At 48.4% G+C, this 23,656-nt stretch overlaps 4 protein-coding genes across 6 annotated transcripts; 1 reads left to right on the plus strand and 3 right to left on the minus strand.

The window, feature by feature from the left end:
* The first annotated feature begins 11,260 nt into the window (after positions 1–11,260).
* LOC112889220 (peptidyl-prolyl cis-trans isomerase CYP18-1) lies at positions 11,261–12,236 on the plus strand. Its single transcript, XM_025955736.1, has 3 exons — positions 11,261–11,381; positions 11,474–11,710; positions 11,781–12,236. Exons 1-3 carry the CDS (start codon positions 11,379–11,381, stop codon positions 12,021–12,023), a joined length of 483 nt encoding a protein of 160 aa, XP_025811521.1. The 5' UTR covers positions 11,261–11,378; the 3' UTR covers positions 12,024–12,236.
* A 214-nt stretch (positions 12,237–12,450) lies between these two features.
* On the minus strand, positions 12,451–17,383 carry LOC112889221 (barley B recombinant-like protein D). Of its 3 annotated transcripts, none has more exons than XM_025955739.1 (3): positions 17,365–17,383; positions 14,858–14,981; positions 12,451–13,771 (listed from the first exon to the last, which is right to left on the minus strand). In XM_025955739.1, exons 2-3 carry the CDS (start codon positions 14,924–14,926, stop codon positions 12,854–12,856), a joined length of 987 nt encoding a protein of 328 aa, XP_025811524.1. In that variant the 5' UTR covers positions 14,927–14,981; positions 17,365–17,383; the 3' UTR covers positions 12,451–12,853. The 3 variants fall into 3 exon arrangements, with proteins under 3 accessions (XP_025811524.1, XP_025811522.1, XP_025811523.1); XM_025955737.1 differs by lacking the exon at positions 17,365–17,383 and adding an exon at positions 16,716–16,998; XM_025955738.1 differs by lacking the exon at positions 17,365–17,383 and having other exon boundaries at positions 14,858–16,677.
* Positions 17,384–17,898: 515 nt separating this feature from the next.
* Positions 17,899–19,146, minus strand: LOC112889222 (histone H1-like). The gene is made up of 2 exons (XM_025955740.1): positions 18,794–19,146; positions 17,899–18,683 (listed from the first exon to the last, which is right to left on the minus strand). The coding sequence occupies exons 1-2, from the start codon at positions 19,067–19,069 to the stop codon at positions 18,222–18,224; spliced, it is 738 nt and encodes a 245-aa protein (XP_025811525.1). The 5' UTR covers positions 19,070–19,146; the 3' UTR covers positions 17,899–18,221.
* Positions 19,147–20,466: 1,320 nt separating this feature from the next.
* On the minus strand, positions 20,467–21,348 carry LOC112889223 (histone H3.3). The gene is made up of 2 exons (XM_025955741.1): positions 21,185–21,348; positions 20,467–21,066 (listed from the first exon to the last, which is right to left on the minus strand). Exons 1-2 carry the CDS (start codon positions 21,254–21,256, stop codon positions 20,728–20,730), a joined length of 411 nt encoding a protein of 136 aa, XP_025811526.1. The 5' UTR covers positions 21,257–21,348; the 3' UTR covers positions 20,467–20,727.
* Between the last annotated feature and the right edge of the window lie 2,308 nt (positions 21,349–23,656).

The following is a 23,656-nucleotide window of genomic DNA, read 5'->3' on the forward strand; positions in this document are numbered from 1 at the left end:
TTAGTATGTAGGCAAGAACTATGAGAAACCTTTAGCATGTAGGCAAGAACTATGAGAAACCTTTAGCATGTAGGCAAGAACTATGAGAAAGCTTCTTTTGGATCTCACAATGGCCGCATTATGTTAAGTTGTAATGCTTATTTTAGTGAATGTTAAGCTGTAATGCTTCTTTTAGGTGAATGTAAGCTGTAATATAATTAGGGCTCTGTTTATTTTAGTGAATGTTAAACTGTAATGCTTACTCATGGTTGAATATGTTGTCTATTGTCCAAGTCAAATGTTTATGTTGTCTGATTCTGGGAGCAATTTTTGGTTTCATATTCAGAGAGTAACTCTTTGGTGTATTGCTGTTGTCCACTTGAGTCATCTTCATCTTGAATTGTAATGCCATTATTAACATCATATAAGAAATATGCCAATCTTAAACTATAAAAACTGAATTGTCGTTGTAAACCATAGCATTGAAAGGAAAGCATGGTCTTACCCAATTCGCTTTAATAGATTTCAGTGAAAGTAACTGGAATAAATGGAACCAGCTGTTGTTTTTTGGACTGAAATTAGGGCTCGGCATGTACCTTTTTTCAGTCCAATTTTCAGTCCAATTTTCAGTTCAATTTCAGTCCAATTTTCAGTCCAATTTCAGTCCAAAAATCTGTACAAAAAACTGTGCAAACACTATGGGATAGCTGCAGTCCAATTTTACAGCACACTAATAACAGGCAACAACAGCTGAGACGAATCTCATTTTTCAGTGATTGTTCAGATATTACACTAATAATACAACAGAACTTGTTCAAATACAGCCCACACAAATATTACAAGAAAGATGGTTCAGCACACACTAATAATACAACAAAGCTTGTTCAAATATTGCAAGATTGTGGAGCACACACTAAGATTGTGCAGCACACAATAATACAGCCCAAGTACAGGGCTGACCAGCTCAAACACTCCGAAGCTCACTTTTCACCAGATGGCTGACCAGCTTGTAGTCTTCTGGCAGCAATCTCTTTTTGCTCGATGATATAATAGTCACGCACCCATGATGGAAATTTATCCAAGTCAGCCATCATGACTTTATCCACACGTTCTTTTTCTTGAAGTGCCAACATTTTCTCTTGAATAGAGACCTGCTTTGTCAACAACTCCTTCTGAAAATTCATGGAGTCCTTCTGAAAATTAATGGACTCCTCTTGTAGTCTCAGCTTCCTCTCGTATCTCTCTACCATTTCCTTTGACTCATCCTTGATATGTTTCTCTTGCTTTTCTTCATACTTAGCCCTGTCACTATGGATCTTTTGCAGCACCTCAAGACACCCAGTAGAGCTAGCAGATGAGTTTGCACTCCTTAACCTCTTTGCACTATCCCTGCCCATTGGTCTAACTAAATTCTGGGCATTGATCTGAGGAGTATCTGTTGCCGGCGCCATTGGGCTCACAGGTTCAGCAGAGGGCTCCGGCCTTGTTTTATTATGTTGCTTCTTCTCTGCAACAAACTCATGCCATTTCTGCTGGTGCCTCAATATGAACCAGCAATGAATGAACTTGAAAGAGTGACCAAGAACACCATTATACAACTGCAGCGCATCTTTTATCTACATTAACATTTAACAAGTTCATTAGGACATATACAATAACATTTGTAAACATACACAATAAAAGCCAGTGAAGGTACAAAGAAAGTACCTTATCATCCTCATTTTTGCCGCTTTGGTTCTTCCTTTCAATCTCTGCATAAAACCCAGTGAACTTGCAAGTATCTTTGGATATTTCACCCCATCTGTGTTGGAGGGAGGAAATGGTCCTTTGGCCATACATGCCACGATTCTCGTTGTAGTAGTCACAAATTCTCTCCCAATAAGTTTTGCTGGGCTGATTCACAGAGACAACGGGATCTTTTGACACATTCAGGTAAGCTGAACAGATAACCTCATCTTCCTTAGGAGTATAGCTCGAGGACCAAATGGTTGTGCTTTTTGAAACCTGTCCCTGCTTTGCTTTTTTGGGTTGTTTGCCAGTGCTTGGTGACTTAGTGGTGTCGTTGTTTGAAACCTGAAAAAAAAAATGGATGTAAGACGGCCACCGAAACCAGTCTAGAAAGGCAACCGAGATAAATTACCTGTACATCACAATGAGGAGTTGCCTCGTCCTGCCCCTCTGTCATTTGGCAACCAAGCAAATCAGTATATGGGGTGCAACTAGCCACACCAAAGCCATGTTGGCTACCATCATCAAGTTCATTCTACACGTTCTCCATATCGCTGTGATATCATTAACATAAACAGGCATCAAGAGGGATTCACAAAGACAACACGAATGGCACACGAACAACCCCCAAACTTGTCATGAAACATGCTACGCCAACAAGATTAATCCAGACCCAAAATCAACAAGCATACGAAACTACTCCATAACTTGTCATGAAACTAACTAAATAATGACAGGGAATAGAAAATGGTGCCGGAACAATACGAGCAGTCTTGCAGTTTGTACTACTATTTCACCACCACCAACAACAAGCATACGAGCACAAGGATAGCACGAATGGCACACGAGATGTACCGCGATGCATCGGCAATAGAGGTGGAGCCAAGATGAGATCGAGTGGGGCGAGTCGAGGAGCACCTACTGTAGATGGTGCCGGAGCAGTGGAAGATCCAGTGTTGGGGGGTGAAGAAGACCTCGTGCGCCGCCGACTCTTGCAGCTGCTTCTCCGTCCGCCCGAGAAGAGGTGGGGTGGTCCGTCCGCGCCGGATCTCCGTCCGCGCCAGTGGTGGTGGTGGCGGTGCTCCGTCCGCCCGAGAACAGCAGATCTGGCGGTGGTGGTCCGATGCGACCTAGGCGCCGGCAAGGAACGGCGCAGCAGAAGCACGCCTCCGTCCGCCCAAGATGCACCAGAGAGGGAGAAGGGGAGGACGGGAGTGACAGTTGGGATGGGAGGCGGTGGGGGGGGGTGTCGCGCGGATCTGCGGGACGGGAGGGAGGTACCCCGTTTTTCCGAGACGCGATGGACAATCCGCTAGGCGCGTGAACAGTGCGCCCAGCGTCCCATTTACCGCGGTGGGGACGGGATGGGAAGTCCGCTCTGTTAGGTTTGAGAGATCGGCTAAGTGTTAGCCAGCTCGGTAATTAGCTAAACAGGATAGCAATTTAGGACTAATCGAGAGTGTAACAGAGAGAGAAAGGGAGATGGATTAGAGGTGCCATACCCCCGGTTGATGAGCCGGCATCGCCATTGTTTGCCATGGCGATGAAGAATCCGAGCCGTAGTCGAAGACGAGGGTGGAAGGGCCGGCGGTGATGTCGAGCAGAGGCAACGGCGTGTGATGCAGAGGCGGCGGCGCTTGGTGCAGATGCGGCGGCGCTTCCCGTCGCTTCAGCGCCCCCTTAGATCGGATCGGCTAGGGTTTTTGGTGGGCTATAGGCACGGCGGCGAACCTCGTGTTGCGTGCCCCGGCCCCCACCTCTCCTTTTATTTTGGCGCTGCGCAACGGGGGCCCACACGCCATTGACTTGGCTGTGCGCCCCCGATCAGGGCGCGTAACGGACTCCGGATCGGTCGTTGGACCGATTCGGGGTTGAGATCAAGTTAACATTCTCCCCTTTGATCTCTACTAACGTACTCACTTCTTACGTCCGATTTCATTCAGATTAGTACATTGAGCATGCCTCGTCTCAACAGTTATTACTGTTGGATTAACAGCCACAACACACCTTTCCGTTTGAAACAGAACCCTACTTTTGGGCCCTTACTGTCCAGGAATCATAGGCTTTCCCGTAAACCCATGCCGGCTAAGTGTTCTCTGAACACATTGGGTGGTAAACCTTTTGTGAGCGGATCCGCTAACATCTTCTTTGTGCTCAAATACTCAAGACTGATTGTACGATCCTGGATTTGCTCTTTAATGACATAAAACTTTATGTCAATGTGTTTGGCAGCTCCACTTGACTTGTTGTTGTGAGCGTAAAATACCGCAGGCTCATTGTCGCAGTACATCTTTAGTGGTTTTTCTATGCTGTCAACCACTCTTAATCCGGGTATAAATTTCTTTAGCCATTTAACCTGCCCCGATGCCTCGTAACAAGCTATAAATTCTGCATACATCGTAGATGATGCAGTGACTGTTTGTTTGGAACTTTTCCACGATATAGCTCCACCTGCGAAAGTAAACACATAGCCTGACGTGGATTTTCTGTCATCCTTATCTCCCGCAAAGTCTGAGTCTGAATAACCCTCTATCACTAGAGATTCAGATCTCCTGTATGTTAGCATGAGGTCTTTCGTTCCTTACACATAACGCAAGGCTTTCTTAACCATTTTCCAGTGTTCTATCCCTGGATTACTCTGGAATCTACCAAGTATCCCGGTGACAAAAGCTAAGTCAGGGCGCGTACATACTTGAGCATACTGTAGGCTTCCGACAGCTGAAGCATATGGTACCTCTTTCATCTGATCGATTTCATACTGGTTTCTGGGACACTAAAATTTCCCATAACTATCGCCCTTGACTATAGGAGCAGGTGTTGACTTACTCGCATGTATACCGTACTTCTTTAGTACCTTTTCTAGGTATGCTTTCTGCGATAATTCTAAAACCCCCTTACTTCTTTCTTGGTGAATCTCAATACCTAAAACGAATGAGACTTCACCTAAATCTTTCATATCGAACTTTGAGGACAAGAATTTCTTTGTCTCCAATAGCAGATCAATAACACTACTAGCAAGCAGAATATCATCCACATACAGAATAAGGAAAACAAATTTTCCATTCTTAAACTTTGCATAAATACATTTATCCTCCTCATTTTCTCTGAAACCAAACTTTCTTACGGTTTCATCGAATTTCAAATACCACTGTCTAGAGGCTTGCTTTAATCCATAAATGGATTTCTTTAGACGACATCCCATCTTTTCTTTTCCCTCCACGACAAAACCTTTTGGCTGTGCCATGTAAACATTCTCATAAAGGTCCCCGTTGAGGAACGCCGTCTTTACATCCTTCTGATGTAACTCTAAATTATAATATGCCACTAGCGCCATTATAATTCTGAAGGAATCCTTGCATGAAACAGGAGAAAATGTTTCATTATAATCTATCCCTTCTCTTTGCGTGTAACCTTTCGCCACAGGTCGCGCTTTATATCTTTCTATATTCCCTTTGGAGTCACATTTAGTCTTGTAGACCCATTTACAGCCTACTGTTTTGGCTCCTTTAGGAATTTCTTCTAGATCCCAAACATCGTTGGTACTCATCGATTTTATTTCATCTTTCATGGCTTCCAACCATTCAGATGAATGAACGCTTCTCATAGCTTCTTCAAATGAAGTTGGGTCACCCTCCATCTGAATTTCCTCGCTATTATAGACTTCATAATCGCTCGAAATAGCGGGCTTTCTTGTTCTTTGAGACCTTCTCGGTGCCTTAGCTATCGGCACCTCTTCTACCTGGGGGCTGCTGTTGCTCCCCTTCATGTGCAGCTATCGGTTCTGTCGGATCCTGAAGGACAAGTTCCTGATTCTGACTCGTCGCCGTAGCTGGAGAACTAACAACAGGTGCTGACACCGTTGGTGAAGCAGCAACAGGCAACACGAAAAAAGGATCTTGGATCATCGGAGTAGGTACGAAAACCCGCTTTTCCTCAAGATCAATCTTTCGAGCTACCGTGCTACCCCTCATCATCTGATCCTCCAAAAAGACAGCGTGTCTCGTTTCTACGAACTTTGTATATCCATTAGGACAGTAGAAATGATAACCCTTCAACTTTTCTGGATAGCCAATAAAATGGCAACTTACTGTCTTAGGGTCTAACTTTCCAATACTTGGATTAAATACTTTCGCCTCAGCTGGTCAGCCCCATACATGTAAATAGTTTAGTGTGGGTTTTCTCCCTATCCATAACTCATACGGTGTTTTAAGCACCGACTTACTCGGTACGCGATTAAGAATATGAATAGCGGTTTTTAACGCCTCCATCCATAAATTAATCGGTAACGTGGAGTAGCTTAGCATACTTCTCACCATATCCATTAAGGTACGGTTACGTCTTTCAGCGACTCCATTTTGCTGAGGCTCATCCGGTGTAGAGTACTAAGCCACTATTCCATTTTCCTGTAGAAACATTGCAAAGGGTCCAGGAATTTGGCCATACGGGGTGTGTCGACCGTAGTACTCACCTCCACGGTCAGATCTTACTACTTTTATCTTAAGATTTTGCTGATTTTCTACTTCAGCCTTAAAAATTTTGAATTTATCTAATGCTTCTGATCTTTCTTTAATTGGATAAATATAGCCATAACGCGAATAATCATCTGTAAACGTTATGAACGAATCATAACCGTCTACAGACTTTATGGGAAATGGACCACAGATATCTGTGTGCACTATCTCCAAAACCCCTGAACTGCGTTTGGCTCCTTTCTTTATTTTCTTAACGTACTTTCCTTTAACGCAATCGATGCAATGTTCTTCATCTGAAAATTCTAACGGATGGAGAATATTTTCTTTAATTAATCTCTCAATTCTCACCCTCGAAATATGGCCTAAACGACAGTGCCATAATTTCGCTGAATTTTCGTTATCGCATTGTTTACGCTTATTGCTTCGTCGTTAGCCGTATGTTCAATACTTGTAGTATTGATAACAGAATTCACAGTCTCATGCATAGGCAACATGTAAAGTTTGTCTTGTCGGATGGCAAGACCAACGCACTGACTATTAAACATAATCTCACATTGTTCTTTGCCAAAATGGCAATCATAACCATCATCTGCCAAACATGATACTGAAATTAAATTTCTAGACAAAGAGGGTACATAAAGAACATTATGTAACTGGAGTCTAAAGCCGTTCTCTCATTCTATCGTGAGTTGATAAACTGCTTCAACGTCGGCTCTAACTCCATTGGCGACTTTCAGCCATCTATCCCCTCTTTGCAGCATCGTCCTTGTACTTATACCCTGCAAGGAATTAGCAATATGAACAGTTGCACCTGAGTCAATCCACCAAGTAGATTTAGAATACTTACGTACAGGGTCTCATCTATAAATGTGATAATATCCTCACCTTTCTTAATTAAATGCTTTAGAAAATCTGGGCAGTCTTTCTTGTAGTGTCCTGTCTTGTGACACAACATGCATTGATCTTTTTCAATGTGCGGTTGATCTTTCTTTGCACCCTTGCCAGGGTGAGTCGAAGAAGAAGAAGAAGTGGATCCCGTTTGAACTGAGGTTTCCCTTGTGGCCTCGTGTATTTATCAGAAGAGTTGTTTCTTTTATTGCGCCTAACATAGTTGAGCGTGTCACCATGCGAGGCTTTAAGTCTTTCCTCTTCTTGCACACACATCACGATGAGCTTCTCTAGATCCCATGTCTCTGGGCTGATGTTGTAGTTAACAACAAAAGTCTCAAACTCTTTTGGCAGGAAAGCCAGAACCAAATGGACAACGAAAGCATGAGGAAGCTCCATGTCCATAGGTTTGAGCTTAGATGTCATGTTGCTCATCTTCAGTATGTGCTCTCTCACACCACCGCCAGTGTACTTGTCATTTACTAACCTCTGAATCAGAGTTTGTGCATAAACTTTTGAAGAGCCAACAAATTGACTCTCAACTTTCTTCAAGTACTCAACTGCGGTGGCGCAATCTGGGATTGCTCCCCTGATACTGTCTATAATGGAACTCTTGATGACCATCAAGCACTTTCTGTTGGAAGAGTTCCATTTTGCTCTCTCTAGATCATACTTCATTTGAACATTTGCATGTTCACTTTGGCGAGCTTGCCAAGCGGCAAAACTCTCATCCGCTTCCCTCACCAGTTCCCCGGGACTGACGGGACACGGTGAGGTGATAGCTAAGTCAATATCTGAGAGTGCGAGAGCCACTTCTAGCTTCTGAGCCCATATCCCGTAGTTGGAACCATCCAACGGCGGTATAGCATTAATAAAAGTCATTGCATTAGATCCTGAAATTTAAATCAAGAAAAGTGAGAACTGCTTTATAAAACAATAATTGCATGTCTCAATTTAACGTTGGTCAAGATTAAGACATACAAGTAACTAGCTGCATTAATTCTAAAACACCGTTGGGCAGAATTAGAACAAAAGCATGAAAAACTTACTGAAAAATTATAATACTGCTATTATCAACGTTGGTCAGAAAATAACTATTATAACGGAAGAAAGCATAAATCTGACTCCTTTAAATTATAATGTCTCGTTGGTTCTAAAATAATTAAAGGATATAACTTAATTAAATTTGCAGCGGAAAAATTAAACTGTGCTTACTTTCAGAAATATTCTAACTTACTATCTCTCTATAGAATTTATCACGTTAGTGAAAATTAAAACAGAGATTAAACCATACATGAAATGTCGAAAATTATTTCTGAGAAAATACTAAAAAACTTACTGTTCTTCTGGCCCAAAACAGCCCAAAATAGCCCAAAATGGCCCAGCTCAACGCGGCAACCGCGCGCGCGGGGCGCTGACCCGCGCACCAGGCCGCAACCTGGGCCTGGGCCGGGAAAGCGGTGCCCCGCCTGGGCCGGAAGCGTCCCGCACGCCCGCGGAACGACCGCGACCGTCCGATCGTAATCGACGGTCGCGCGTCGATTCCGGCGGGTCAAAACCCCCGGGCGAGCGCGTCGCTCGGAAAACCCTAGCCCAGTCACCTTCGCTCCCCTCAGCCGCTCCTTCTTCCTCCTCGCGACGGCAGCCGAGGCGATGGCGCCGCCGCGGGCCTCCTCGCCGGCGAGCGCGCTCGCCTGGACGTGAGCGCGCCACCGTCGAGTGGGCTCGAGGTGGCTAGTTAGCCCGCGCATCACGGCACGGTGGAGATCCGCGAGCTCGACGAGCTCCACGAGCTCGGATGGCGCGGCCCATCGTCGACGGTGGTCCGCCGGAGCTGCTGAGCAACAGCATGGCTTTCCCATGGAGCATGTGGCTCCCGGTGACGAGGTAAGACTCGTTTCTTGCTCGGTTAGGGTTAGAGTTAGGATTAGGGTTAGGGTTAGCACGGGGCACTCTCTGTTCTTTTCACCCCGAAAGGGTTTCAATCTCTCTGTTCTTGCCTTCTTTCGAGTTGATTTGAAATCCCCTCCTTCTAATTTCTGTGTAGGGTACTTACCCGAGCCTAACTACACTTAGTTAGGCTTACTGATACCATTGTTAGGTTTGAGATATCGGCTAAGTGTTAGCCAGCTCGGTAATTAGCTAAACAGGATAGCAATTTAGGACTAATCGAGAGTGTAACAGAGAGAGAAAGGGAGATGGATTAGAGGTGCCATACCCCCGGTTGATGAGCCGGCATCGCCATTGTTTGCCATGGCGATGAAGAATCCAAGCCGTAGTCGAAGAAGAGGGTGGAAGGGCCGGCGGTGATGTCGAGCAGAGGCGACGGCGTGTGATGCAGAGGCGGCGGCGCTTGGTGCAGATGCGGCGGCGCTTCCCGTCGCTTCAGCGCCCCCTTAGATCGGATCGGCTAAGGTTTTTGGTGGGCTATAGGCACGGCGGCGAACCTCGTGTTGCGTGCCCCGACCCCCACCTCTCCTTTTATTTTGACGCTGTGCGATGGGGGCCCACACGCCATTGACTTGGTTGTGCGCCCCCGATCAGGGCGCGTAACGGACTCCGGATCGGTCGTTGGACCGATCCGGGGTTGAGATCAAGTTAACACGCTCGAGTCGGTCTGAGAGGAAGGACATCGGCTATTTATGCTTGGCAAGCGGAGCGGTCTGCGGCTGCCCGCCGAGCGGTCTACAGCGCGCATATGCTTACTGGCTGTTGATTGGTGCCTGCATGCTGTAAGCATACCTTTTTTCTTTGCTTAAAAACAACTTTATCCTTGTTATACATATCGATTGACAACTGAAACAACACAGTAAATAAAATAATATTAACATCTTATATTTCTGAGCTGCTGCTAAATCTATAATGCTCAACAATACTAAGGGGGACGTACTTGTCATGCTTCATTTCCCTCTCTGTCTTAAGAGAAAGTTACAAGACAACCAGCAGAATGTCACCAATATAATTTGATAAACCAGTACAAAAGAGCAATTACTCAGAAAAATATGGCAGGCAATTCAGGACCAGTCTCGACAACCTACGGGGTTTCTGTGGATCCTTCAAGTCACCACATACATCAACATATCTGCACCTCCCAAGCTGTGGCATATAGCACAAAGCTTGTAAGGTTGATCTTCTGCGCTATCTTCTATCTCCTGTCCTCATAAAGGCCGACTTGTCCCAAGTTCTGAAGTTTTAATCTTTTGAATTTTCTTAATTATTGCAGGCATACCTTTTGGTCCATGATCGTTAACAGAATACTTCCAATATCTGGCAAAGCTTCAGGAATGATGAACATGCACAATTAACAAAATAACTATTCATAGGATAGATTGATTTCCTGATTGTGACAAAACCAGATAGGCACAGAAGGCCTACTTAGTACATACTCCTACTTGTTACTTTTATCTGTATGGTCTCTTCAGACCAAGCCTCCGAGATTTCCAAGAAAAACATCATAACCTGCATTCAGAAGAAGAAAAAAAATATTTCTTCTTGATATGCATATAACCGTTTTGCCTCTAAATCTGATATGTCAACAATTTTCATATACATACACAGATGGATTAATTTTATCTCTGTACTCACCGGTGCATAATAGCAAAAGGCTCTGAGCCAGAGCAACAGCAGTAGGACAGCATCACCTGGTGAAGCCGCTTCTACAGTTCTACTTGAGCCATCGACAACCTCGTCCCCTTGCCTCTTGCTGATCATGGTCATATTTATCTGGCCTCGCGCATACCAGCTTCTTCCTTATCTCATGCCCTAGACTGTAGGGGGTTGAAAAAAACTTGCCAAACATGCAGCGAGCATTTTGTCGAACATGTTGCGAGCATCAGCGATGGTGCCTCATTCAGAAAGCGACAAGGGGGAGCTCGTGATACGGCGTCAGCCTCGAGCATAGGCCAGCGCGGAGGGATCGAAACGAAGCGCCAGGTCCTGCTTGTTCGCCACCCCGCTTCGTTTCCTCCGGTGCCGCGCCGCCTCACGCGGCCCTGCGTTGTGGGCGTACGCGCGAGGCGGCATGCGGGGACGTGCAGGGGAAGCGGTTGCGGCTGACAGGGCCGGCGGGTTGTGAAATCTGTGCCGACGGGGCGCGCTTCATTTTCCAGAGAGCTCCCTTTTTTTTAACAAAAAGAAATGATTTCCAGAGAGCTCTTGACCGTGGCCCAACGCGATAGGGCCCAACAAGCCCACGCAGCCTTCTTCTTCGTCTACACCTTCCCCGCTCGGCCCGCGCAGCACAAGACACCACACGCGGACCACACCCGTCGTCTGCCTCGCCGCCTCCCCTCTCCCCCCCACGCCGGAGCCATGGTGAGCCTCTCCCCCCTTCCTTCCCTCGCTCTCCTTGGCTCGATTTCTCTCCCTGACTGACCGAATCGACGGGCGGATGGCTTTGCTTGCAGTCAGTGACGCTGCACACGAACCTGGGCGACATCAAGTGCGAGGTGTTCTGCGACCAGGTGCCCCGCACGGCGGAGAACTTCCTGGCCCTCTGCGCCAGCGGCTACTACGACGGCACCGTCTTCCACCGCAACATCAAGGGCTTCATGATCCAGGGCGGCGACCCCACCGGCACCGGCAAGGGCGGCACCTCCATCTGGGGCACCAAGTTCGCCGACGAGTTCAGGGAGTCCCTCAAGGTACCACTGATCTGATTGATGATCTCTCTTCTCCACCGCCGCCCACTGACTGTGCTGGATTGGTGGGCAGCACAACGCGAGGGGGATCATGTCGATGGCCAACAGCGGGCCCAACACCAACGGCAGCCAGTTCTTCATCACCTACGCCAAGCAGCCGCACCTCAACGGCCACTACACCGTCTTCGCCAAGGTCATCCACGGCTTCGAGGTCCTCGACCTCATGGAGAAGGCGCAGACCGGCCCAGGGGACAGGCCGCTCGCAGAGATCAGGCTCAACCGCGTCACCATCCACGCAAACCCACTCGCCGGATGATCCATCACCAGGACCCGTGGTTGCAGCTTGAATCTTCTGCTACTGCGAGCACATCGTATCGCAATGGTGGATGTAACGGATTTGCGAAGCAATTTCTTGCCCACCCTGAATTGTGAATTGTAATTTCACAGGACGAATCAGCAAAATCTGTAGCGCCTAATGCTGATAATGTTATGACCTGTAGGGTTCTCCCCTGACATGATTATTGGTTTCCGTTTATGTTTGCATTGGCTAGACTCCTCAAAATTTGCTCTCGCGTTCTGCTGTCAGAGGAAATCGAATGGAGCCATGGCCTGAATGTTATGGCAAGACATAAGTTACGGCCATACGGTCTGGATTTCTCGCAGACCGTTTTACTACCACTAAACATTTCTGAAAAAACAGAAAAAAAGAGCAATCATAAACGACGCCTTGCATTCACGACAGATTAGATCCATCACCAAATGGCCAAGATGATTTAGATCCCTCACCAAATGGCGTGAAGGTAGAATGTGCCATGATACTGAAGCTAATTATAGTCGACCTTCCACAACTACTAGTTGAATCCAGATATCACAGCTATACAATGATCTCACGGTGAATACCTGGGAACTACAATTACACTTGCATTCTCGTGGGCTGCAGCATTTCAGCGCCACGAGCACAATTAACAGTTCAGAAAGGGGAGAACCTACAGCCCTGTGAACACAAAAGTCTACCCACACCCGCGAGAGACCAATGACATTACAAAATATGGCACCAGTAAGGCTGCTCTAGGGATGCAGGAGAAGCAACGTTCGCACCATCTCCCTTTCCAGCTTGAATGGCAGATACAACAATGAGCGCCGGTGCTACCGGATGGTGATATACCGGTTTGTGCCATGCTTGGCCCAGTGGTCCTTGAGGTCCACTGGTGTCGAGAGATCGTGGCCTTCAGCTGCCAGCCGGCTGAGAAGCTTTGTGAACGCGCTGCCGCTCATCTTCCTTCCCCCCATGCGGGCGTGGCGCCTGTTGGGCATCACGGGAAGCGGGTACATGGACATGCTCATGGTGCAGCAGGATGACTGCCACCCGCCATTTCCCCACTTGTAGCATTGGCGAAGCTCCCCTGTGCACGAGCAGGCGGGTGCGGGCATGGTTGACTCATCGAATGGGACCTGGTTCAGGCCAAGATCTTGGTCCTTCCACTCGTTCTTCATCACAGAAGCACGAGTTGAATCTGCACCTCCACCGGACATCCCCCCATTCTTCCAGCCACAGGCTGCTTTCTTGGTTTTACGGAGCACACCTGATGGCCTCTTCAATGGAGAAGCCTGTGAATTATTCTTTCTTGGCTTCTTCCCCTTCCCAATACTTCCTGGAGCTGTTGTGATAGGGTATGCTTCTGATATGTGCATTTCTCTGGCATGGTCATATGGAGAATCGGCCAGCTGCAATGGTGATGATTGTACATGAGATAGCTGGTCATGGTGGTGGATGTTCTTTGTACCATTGAGAGGAGGTCCTTGGTGAAATCCATTTCCATTATTCATATTGAACCCATTTGTACGGGCAAGTTCCAGTGCCGCAAGAGCATTGTCTCTTTCTACGATTGCAGCATTCCGTTCAGCCATTGCAGCATCCCGCTGAGCAAACGCCATGTCTCGCTCAGCTATAGCAGCTTTCTTCTCAGCGAGAGCATGGTCCCTTTCTCGGATGGCACTGTCCTTCTCATTCATCAGTGCCAGGAGATTCATACTATGATGGTCTTTTAGCTGAGGCAGCATCCACTGAAACACAGAACATGCACCGTAAGTCCATTGCCTTAGGAAAAAGCATGCTTGCAATAGAAAACAGTAGCTACCAGTTTGTCATATGTAAATTATAATCGATGCTGGAAAAGATACATGGAAGTTTCATACTGCACAGTTAGTCCTATTAATTGCTACAAAGCTACTATGGCATAACCAAAGAAGCTTATTGCATCAGCATCCGGAGTTATACCATTTAGGTATTTAGATAGGATAAATTGAACAGGAAACTAAAACATTATGCAGCATTGCTTGTTCTAGGATAGCAAATGCGAAATCAAGTTTCGAAATTCCTCATTTGAATATATTAGGCAAACAATAAAAGAACACCTGGGGAAACTAGCCAAAAGCAATGAACTACGATATATCACTGAGAGAATGAAGTTAGACGAGGTCTAATCTAGATAAAGACTGCGAAAATGCATGACTAGCGCTCGAGATTTCAAGAGTTCTCTCATTGTGCATCCACAATAGTTTGTTCTAAAATGAGGAACAGCATATGCATCACAGGTTTTAACATCATATCCTCGATACAATATAGCAGTTAGCAGATATTAACAGTAAATAAGCAGTGGAGTTGTTTGAATATGTTGGCCCAGAAATAACCACCTTTACTCATAAGAATTGAAAATCTGGCTACCTATCCAGAAAGAGCGATAAATCAAACAAAAAATTATAACAAGCTTCCCCGTGAAGAAATTAACTGGTCGGACATGACCATTTTGACTAAATTATTATGTTGAAGGTGTTTTGTTCTTTGACTTGTTAACATTTGCCATTACATTTGTAAAGATGGATCCCTAATAGCTGGTACCAGCCTTTATCTTTCTCTGTTTTACTAATCAGACTTTCAGCTTCCTATTAAGGTGGACGGTTTGCTTTTGGTGCAGAAACGGCATGATTACATTTTTTTTACTTGTCTATAGATATGTTCAGACCATACATCCTTAAAACAGCTGAAGCAGATGTCTTATGGCACATTTAGTCAGTGTATTTCATACGACCAAGGAACGTGTATAGATATGAAAAGCTGCATACAAATTCTAGAAGATGAATTATACCAACCTGAGTATGAACTGCTTTAAATTGGTCAGGCCTTTGCCTGCCATTTTCTCTATGCCCAAGGTTGTCCATTATCACATCTGCTTGCAGCCAGCGAAACAGGGCAGCACTGAGATCAGTAGATCACCTGCAGAATAAAGGAACAAAATCAGTGAAACGGCAAACAATACAGGAAACTGTTTTCCAAAGAGATTATATTTTAGCAAGCTTATAGTTCTAGAGAGATCTGGAATAACAGAGGCAGAGAGGAATTGCAAAAAGGTTTCACTATTGAATGGAGGACTAAGTACGGCCTGTTTGGCAGGGCTTATTTTGGCTTCGGCTTCACCTGTTTCACACAAATCGAGATACTGTAGTGTGAAACCGTTTTGTAAGCCCGTGCTAAATTGAACTAGAAGCCAGGTGAAGCCACTCTTTTTCACTTCACCAGCTTCGGCTTCACTAGTGAAGCCGTTTTGGGAGAAGCCCTCCCAAACGGCCCCAACATGTTATCTCAACAGCAGCAAGTTCAATAAAGAATATGTATGAGAACAGAAGGCCACAGTAAATTTGGGGAAAAAGGACAAACGAGACGCTACGTGCATGGATCCAGGCCCAGTTTTCACCAGGGTATAGTTTTGGGTAAGATAAGATTATCATGTTAATTATTGAGTTATGGATCCAAAGTATTAGAAGAGGGTAGTTATGGATGGACTACAGATACAGAGCTCTATTAATTGATTGTCACATAAATTTCGCATAAAAAATATGCTAGTACCGAACATCAGTTGTATACATCTTGTGGCGGGAGGCATGAACAAAGGCAGGTAGTGTATACTCCCTACAACAGCAAAATAAAGTGCAATCTCTACAAGGGTTCATTCGAAAACAGTCACCAGGAATTCTGATGGCCAAGAACATCGCGTGCCATATCTCAAATAAGCAAGCAGCAAACAGGAGAACCAAAATGTGCACCGCCGGCCCCAAAAGGCATTGGAGTTTCTTACAAACGCTATTTTGCAACTGGTTTTATGAAGTAACCATAAATGCGATTAATGCAGGAAGCAGTCAGATTGGCGAGTGTACACATAAAATAACATTAGGTCGACCAAACACCTGTCAATGAAGAGATTAACTCCTGAACAGCGGCTAAGGAAGTATTACTGGCATGACTCTTGAGTCTAAACTTCACAGGCCTAAAGCACAGAAAACTCTCGAGCTTTGCGCACAATCTCTGGTTGCTTTTAACAGTTTACTGGTTGTTCAGCGCAGGGCATGCCAACAGTTCACAGGTGGTTCAGATAGCCAAGCCACTAATCAGTCAATACTTATACTGTACTGACAAAACACGTTAGGGATTAAAAGCCCAGCGTGGCACAGGGAGCAGTGGCAGAAGTAACTAGCAGAGCACCAAGTTCTCATCCTACCAACTCTAAAGGCAGCAGGGCACACGTAGTCCCAATGCACGGGGACGGAATCACACCACCAAACGATCACATCCACCACAAACGGCCACTCACTTAACCGTCCAAAAACCTCACATGCACCGTTCACAGCTCGACGAGGAACTCAAACTAGCCCCCCATCCCCGCGGGTCTAATCGGGCCAGGAACTCACAATAGGCACGGCAAAAGACAAACCGAGAAACACAAATCAGAGGCACTAAACCCTAGATCACCCAATCCGACTTCCGACCGCCAGCAGCAGCGCCGCCCAGAACCCGCGCGGGTTCGGCGGGAGGGAGAACCGCCTAACCTCCGCCTCCCTCATCCAATGCGGCCCTTCCCCTCGCGCGAAACCGCGCGGGAAAAAAAATTGGGGGGAAATCGAAAATCGCCTCCCGGTTGCTGAACCAATAGAGAGATGGGAGCGGTTGCCGTACACTATCAGCAGCTGGGAGACGCTCTAGAGGCTTCCATCGGAGGAGGACGGGCACGCGCGGCCGCCCTGCCGCCCGTGGGCTGCAGCCGCCGGCGAGCGAGCAGCAGCTGGGGGGGGGGGGGAGGGGGAGGGAGCGGCAGCGGGCCGGAGGCGAGGAGCGGTGGGGGAGGGGGCGCTCCGAGGCAGCTGGTGCGGCTGCTAGTACCACCACTGACCCTCTTTCTCCGTCTCTCTGCTCTCTCTCTCTCTCTCTCTCTTGATTTCTCTCTCGTTCTCTCTCTTCCTCTTCCCCTCCCTCTCCCGTTTTTTTGATTTTTTTTGGCCGGTAGGGGTTGGGGGAGCAAGCGAGCGTTGCGGAGGGAGCGGGGGCCCACGGGTCAGAGGGCGACGGCGTCGTACGGGCGCGTGCGGATGGACGGATGGGGAGGGGATGGCACGCAGCTTTCCTCGCACAGTCCCTCTCTATTGCAGTGCAGGATTTTTGGAGGCTCGCGTCGTGTGTGCCTCTGCAGCAAGGGGCCCACCAGGCACAGACGCAGCGTTACGGGACGGGAAGTCGAGGTCCGATCCGTTCCAGCTCCATGGCGCAAGATTTTGTACGCCGTGTGCCGTCCTGATGACTCCATGGTTACTAGCTGAACGGAACGTACCAGGCTAGAGGATGGCTGTCGAGATACGACGCTGACCCAAACGGAGCGGAAGCCGTGGTGCCAACGTTGGGTGTACAGAACGGTCGAGCTCGAGCGTTTCCACCACCAAATCTCATCTCATGGATACGTACGTCATCCTCGGGCGGCCGCTGCTCCTCCGGTCGCCGCTGCTCCAAGCCACCGTCCATCCTCATCCACTCGCCGGGGCAACCAAGGTGTGCCAGCGCGGCGGCCTCGCTGTCCCTGGCGGACGCGTGCGCACCCGACACGTCCCCGCGCCCAAAGAACTGACACGTCTTCCAAGAAGCGTGGCCCCGTCAGTTTCCAAGAACTGGGCAGAGGGCTGCTGCTGCTGCTCTGCCACTGCGCACAGGTTTCCAGGAGCCCCCCGATCGAGCCCCTCCTCATGACCCCGGGCCACGAATCACTGCGCGTCTGTCCTCCCAAGCATCAGATCGAAAACCTTTCGTGTTGGTTGTACTGTGATTTCTGATCAGATCAACTGAGCAACATAGGAAAGGCTACAGCAGCAGCGATTGAACTCGAAAGATGATCATCAGTTAAGAAAGCCCTCGTCACATACTCCTACTCACTAGCACAGCACTCCACTGACACGGGTTCTTCTTCTTCCAAGCATCAGCAGAAGCTACAAGCGCGCGCTTATTTGCCACCACACACCCCCCCACTGGGTTCCGGTATTTACAACACGCGGCGGAGCAGAGCGCTCGCCGCTCCGCCTGATCGAGCAGGTGGACACGACCACCACTACTGCTTAACTACTACTACTACTACTAGCTGTACACGGCGGCGCGCCTACAGGGACCAAAACGACAAGGAGCGCTGGCGGCGGCGGGTGATCAGGCGCTGGCCTTGTTGGCGGCGGCCTTCTTGGCGACGGCGGCGCGGACGGACCTGGTCGTCTGCTGCTGCTTCGCCTTCGGCATCGGCTGCGCCGGCGCCGGGGCCGCCTTCCTCGCCCGCTTCGCGCGCGCCTTCCTCGCCTCCGCGGGGGCGGCCGGCTTCTTCTTCTTGGCGGGCGCGGCGGGGGCCGGCGCCCTCTTGCGCTTTGCCGCTGCCACCGGCGCCGCCTTCGCCTTCGCGGCGGAGGCGACCTTCTTCTCCTCGGCCTCGGCGAGCCTGAAGGAGGCCTTGACCTTGACGAGGCGGCCCTTGGCGGCGAAGTTGCGCAGCTGCACGGCCAGCACCTTGCGGTAGTTGGCCGGGAGCACGTCCCGGTGCTTCTCCCCCATGTGCTTGGCGATCGCGTACGGGCTAGCCCCCGCCTTGCCGTCCTGCGACAGGATCGCCGCCTTGATCATCTGATCCCACAGCAAACGATTTATTTTTCACCATCAGCGGCTCGTGATCATCAAAACCAATCCGTATATCAATCATGCCGGAAAACAAGAAACAGAGGATCTTGGCTCACCTCGAAGTAGGGCGGGTGGTGCGGCCCGGCGGACTTGGGCTTCCTGCTCCGCGGCTTCCTCGCCTTCTTCCCCTCCTCTGCCTTCTTCGCCTCCCCCTCCTCGGCCTTCTTCTCCTCCCCTTCCTCTGCCTTCTTCCCCTCCCCCTCCGCAGGTTTCGGCGCCTCCTCCACCTTCTCCGGCGTCTCCACAGCGGCCGCCTCCTTCACCTCGTCCACCTTCTCCGGCGCCGGCGCCCCGGCAACGGCCGGTGCAACTTCCTCAATCGCTGTCGCCATGGGAAACAAAGATCGCTCCACTCTCTTTCAGTGTGCTCGTGATGCAAGCGGATTTTTCAGTGGCGTGACGAGCCGCTGATTCGCGGCGCGCGATTTATAACGGCCGACGGCGCGCTCCGATTGGTCGGATGCCGCCGCACGCGGATCGGGATCCTCGGACGACGCATCCGGAGCGTACGCGTGGCCGGGCGATGCGGCCTGCTGGCCCCCGGGATGCTTCTGGACTTTTCACGCCAGGAGGCCTTTGTGAGGACCGAGTGATGTGTGTTTTCGCGTGTTTTTGGGCGGATGGTTTGGAGGGCGAATTGGATGTGGAATTTTGGAGTTTGATTGGGGGTTTTTGAATTGGAGTGGAATTGGGAGTGAGAGGGGTGTTGGGGATTTTGAATTCGGAGGAATGGTTTAGTTTCGAGGGAGAATTTTGAAGGTTTGTGTGATGGTGGGCCTTTTGTGTTTGTGTTGGGAGGCTCCAGGTTTGATCGGTTTGAGGATTGGTTACAGCCTGAGACCAGCACGTCATCTACAGCATCTTATGCCTGAGAGTTTACTTCAATAAACTTCACATTTGTTCATTTTTGTATCATGTGCCGACCACTATGCTCGAATAATAAAACCGCGAGCTGAGAACGCAACTTTAGAGAAGAACTGAAAATAGACAAGTCGAAATAGCTTTGTAGTACTATTTCCCCCCTACCGAGCACCACGAAACAGCAATCCGTGACATTACTCAGCATGATACCCCAACTATTTTATTTATCGGAGACAAAAGAAAAGGAAAAAAGTGGGTCCAGCAAGTCAAAGCAGACTTTTTTAGAAAGTCAAAGCGAAATGACCAGGGTCAAGACTCGAGCGTGAATATTGGGCTGGGCTCCGTTTCCCAGGCCAGCTGTTGGATGGGCCTAATTCGATTGCCAGGCCTCATCCAGACAGTGCCACGAAACCGTAGCCCAAAACAATTCAGCGGCAACGATTACCGTTCGGATTAGAAAACCGCCCCCAAAAGGCACCACAAGCGTGTCGCACGTGTTGCCCTTTTCCCACCGCCCTCCCAATTCAGACTTGCCACCTACTCAAATTCAGCAGCAAATTACCCTCACGTGTAGAGAAAGAAAAAAAACCCACAGTCCAAATACGCCTGAAACGACACCACGCACTTGTCCAAAGCAACGAGTTCGCTACCGCCCTCCGTGACACGTCGAAGTAGACCCGTGAATAACGCCACGTCGCAACAGCGAACCAACACCGCCGCCTAGTTTGAACAAAAACGCGTCCAGCGCACGACCTCCAGATTCCAACAGCCCACCACCACACCGTAAAGAAATCGTCCACAACACGAAGCCACGGCGAAATTATCTCGAGGGAGAAATTAACAAAAAACTCACTTGACACAGAGCGAGGGTTAAGAACAATGTGACTTTACTTCTAGTAACAGCACGAATCTAGTCTTTAACAAGCTCGCTTCATCGCGAAGCAAAAGCCAAAATAGCAGCGGAGCACAAAATAACTTGTAAACCTGTTTTTACACTAACCAAACCGAGACCGACGACTAGTACAGCTAATCCAGATCCGCTAGGAGCGGCGGAGGAAGATCAACAAGCCGATTCCACCTTGACCTCCTCCCTCTCCCCTACTGCCACGGCGGCGGCGGCGGGGGCTGCTTACGCGCGCTCGCCGCGGATACGGCGGGCGAGCTGGATGTCCTTGGGCATGATGGTGACGCGCTTGGCATGGATGGCGCAGAGGTTGGTGTCCTCGAAGAGCCCGACGAGGTAGGCCTCGGCGGCCTCCTGGAGCGCGAGCACGGCGTGGCTCTGGAACCGGAGGTCCGTCTTGAAGTCCTGCGCGATCTCGCGGACCAGGCGCTGGAAGGGGAGCTTGCGGATCAGGAGCTCCGTGCTCTTCTGGTACTTGCGGATCTCGCGGAGGGCGACCGTCCCGGGCCTGTAGCGGTGGGGCTTCTTCACGCCGCCGGTCGTCGGCGCCGACTTCCTAGCCGCCTGCACAGCAAATCACGAACGCGTCTCAGCATCGGTCGCCTCAAACAACCGCCGAATCTCGGCGAGAGCATAGCAGATCGGAACGGAAGAACACAAGGACGAGGGAGGGGGAACGAACCTTGGTGGCGAGCTGCTTGCGGGGGGCCTTCCCTCCGGTGGACTTGCGGGCGGTCTGCTTCGTACGGGCCATCTCCTCCTCTTCTCGGCGACTTGCTCCTCTCGGCTGATTTGGTGGCTGGTGGAACTCGAAGGCGGCCAGCAGGCGGCGGGTGCAGAGAGGCGAATAGTGGGTGGAAGGTAGGGAGCGGGGCGGATTTATATAGGACGGGGAGAGGGGAGCGGGGGCGTGGGCGGCCGCAGACGCGTGGACCGAGGCGGTTTCGTGTGACCGTTGGGAAAGCCGATTCGGGATGCGCGGGGGGATCCGACGGCGCGGGTTGGACGGGAGAAAGCACAGGATCCGTGGGAGGTGGGGCGGAGGCGCTGATTGGTGGAGGGGGAGGGGAGGCACGGATCGGTGACGTGGCGATGGGGCTGGGCCAGGATTGGCAGCGACCGGCGGCGGCGTGGGCTTGCGAGCTCTGTGTGGAACGGAACGGAACGCCGCGCAATTGGGAGTCCGGTTTTGGACTGCGACCCGACCGAAGAAGAGGAGAGTCGGAAACTGCCGTTGTGTTCTGGGCCTCGTTCAGCGCACTCGAGTTTCTTACAACGGCGCACTGTCCTTTTGGGTTAGTTTTGCGGAATTCAAATTACAAAATAGGAAATTTTCAAAAAAAATACAAAATAGGAGAAATATGGATATCGTTTGAGTCATGCTGTCACTCTACTGCCATACCTCTTTGTTTTTAGGTTCAAAAAACCTGTTCAGAAAAATTGTAGAATTTTCAAACAGGTGTGTGCAGGTCCGTATGTTCGGTTAACCAAAAACCTTTTAATCAAATATTCGTAACTAAACTAGCCTGCACTACTCCCCTCTCTTTGTTATGGTTATGTCAGGAAGAGGATGGGAAGGATCTGCACAATCTAGATGTTTTTTGCTTTGATTCCCATGATCTCATATGTGCACATTTGAGGTGTGCTACTGTGATCGTCAAGGGTGGCTGTTTGGAAGCATCCTTGAAAATCACTTCTTCGCTTGATAATCTAATCTGGCACATCAAGAATTTCCTTGTGCATAGAGGAACTAAAATTCGCTTTCTTGCACGACCAAGGTTGGAACGCTTTTGTTCCTCTCCTTGCTCTTAAGCTCCGGTCCAAGATAGTAGGTTCCTCCCTTCTTGACCGTCTCTTCATGTCTTCCCATTGCCAAGTCGTAATCTCCTACACTGATTGAGCTGTGGGGTGACAAGCAATGGCCGGATGAGAGCTTTGCTGCGGATCTCACAGTCCCAGAATAACTGCAAGCATGATTGACTAGTAATAAGATGAAAACCAACATATACGATATATTCCACCCAGCTTCCTCTAGCGAAGGAACTCGAGTATCACATGTCTCGTTGTTGCTTCTACTGGTTAGCTAGCTGGTGCTCAGTTTCAAGATAATCAGTTGTGATTGTGCCTTGTTAGCACCGCTTAGTAAACTTGAAAGATCAATAACCAGTAAACAGGGAAGACTGAGGACTTTGATCGCTCGATGCTCTTGGGGTCTTGGTTAAGCATTCGTGTACTCGTCTTTTGTCACACCCCTCAAGCTTTCATTAATAAATGGCCTTATAAACAATTAGATTATCAATGGTTGCGCATGGTTACACATACTCCATCCATCCCAAATTACAATTGGCTTTTTTAGATACATAGTTTTTGCTATGTATCTATACAAAGTATCAGATGCGGGCTCAGAATTGGAAGACTGGGTATTCAAAAATTCAGAATCTACAAAAACTTAACTGTTTCAACACTATTTTTTGATAATAATGTTCTTAAATACCATTAACTTGTAAAAATATAAAAATAATGGGTATTCAATGAATACCCTTGAATACCCCCTGGATCCGCTCCTGGATAGTGTACATCTAGATGCATAGTAAAATATTAGAAAGGTGCGCAGATTTGCCGCGCAAGTTCTGTATCTCGTGTCGTAGTATTGTAGTTGACATAGGATTTAGTTCATGAATAGAGCAGTAATTATTGTATGTAGGTAAATGTACAATTTTTGAAGCAACATAGATAAAAGAAATTCGTCATTTTGTTATTTTCGTATAGGTGTAATGGTGTGCAACCCGTTGGTGCACTTGGTATATATTTTGGTCACCCTATTGTTGTGACGCTATTATTTAAGTAATATATTATTTTAGGTATCGAAATGGAACTAAGCCTTTTTTGCTATATTTATTATTATGAAAGAAAGGGTAAAATACCATCACGTCTATTTAGGTGGTGCGATATTATATTTTTAGCAAAATAAGATCTTGTGTTGCTGTGGTACCTTATTTATGAAAGGAGTGTCAATATTAGAAATGACATATTGATATAGGGTTCGTACGTTTTTTCTCCAATTGTGGTGGGTTAGTTGTATAAAATTTGAATGTTCTTTTTCAAGAATAACGTGTTATGAGGTGGAGCATGGATTGATTTTATGGGAAAATGA

The sequence above is a fragment of the Panicum hallii genome, chromosome 4 (genome assembly GCF_002211085.1).
Source record: "Panicum hallii strain FIL2 chromosome 4, PHallii_v3.1, whole genome shotgun sequence".
NCBI classification, from domain to species: Eukaryota; Viridiplantae; Streptophyta; class Magnoliopsida; order Poales; family Poaceae; genus Panicum; species Panicum hallii.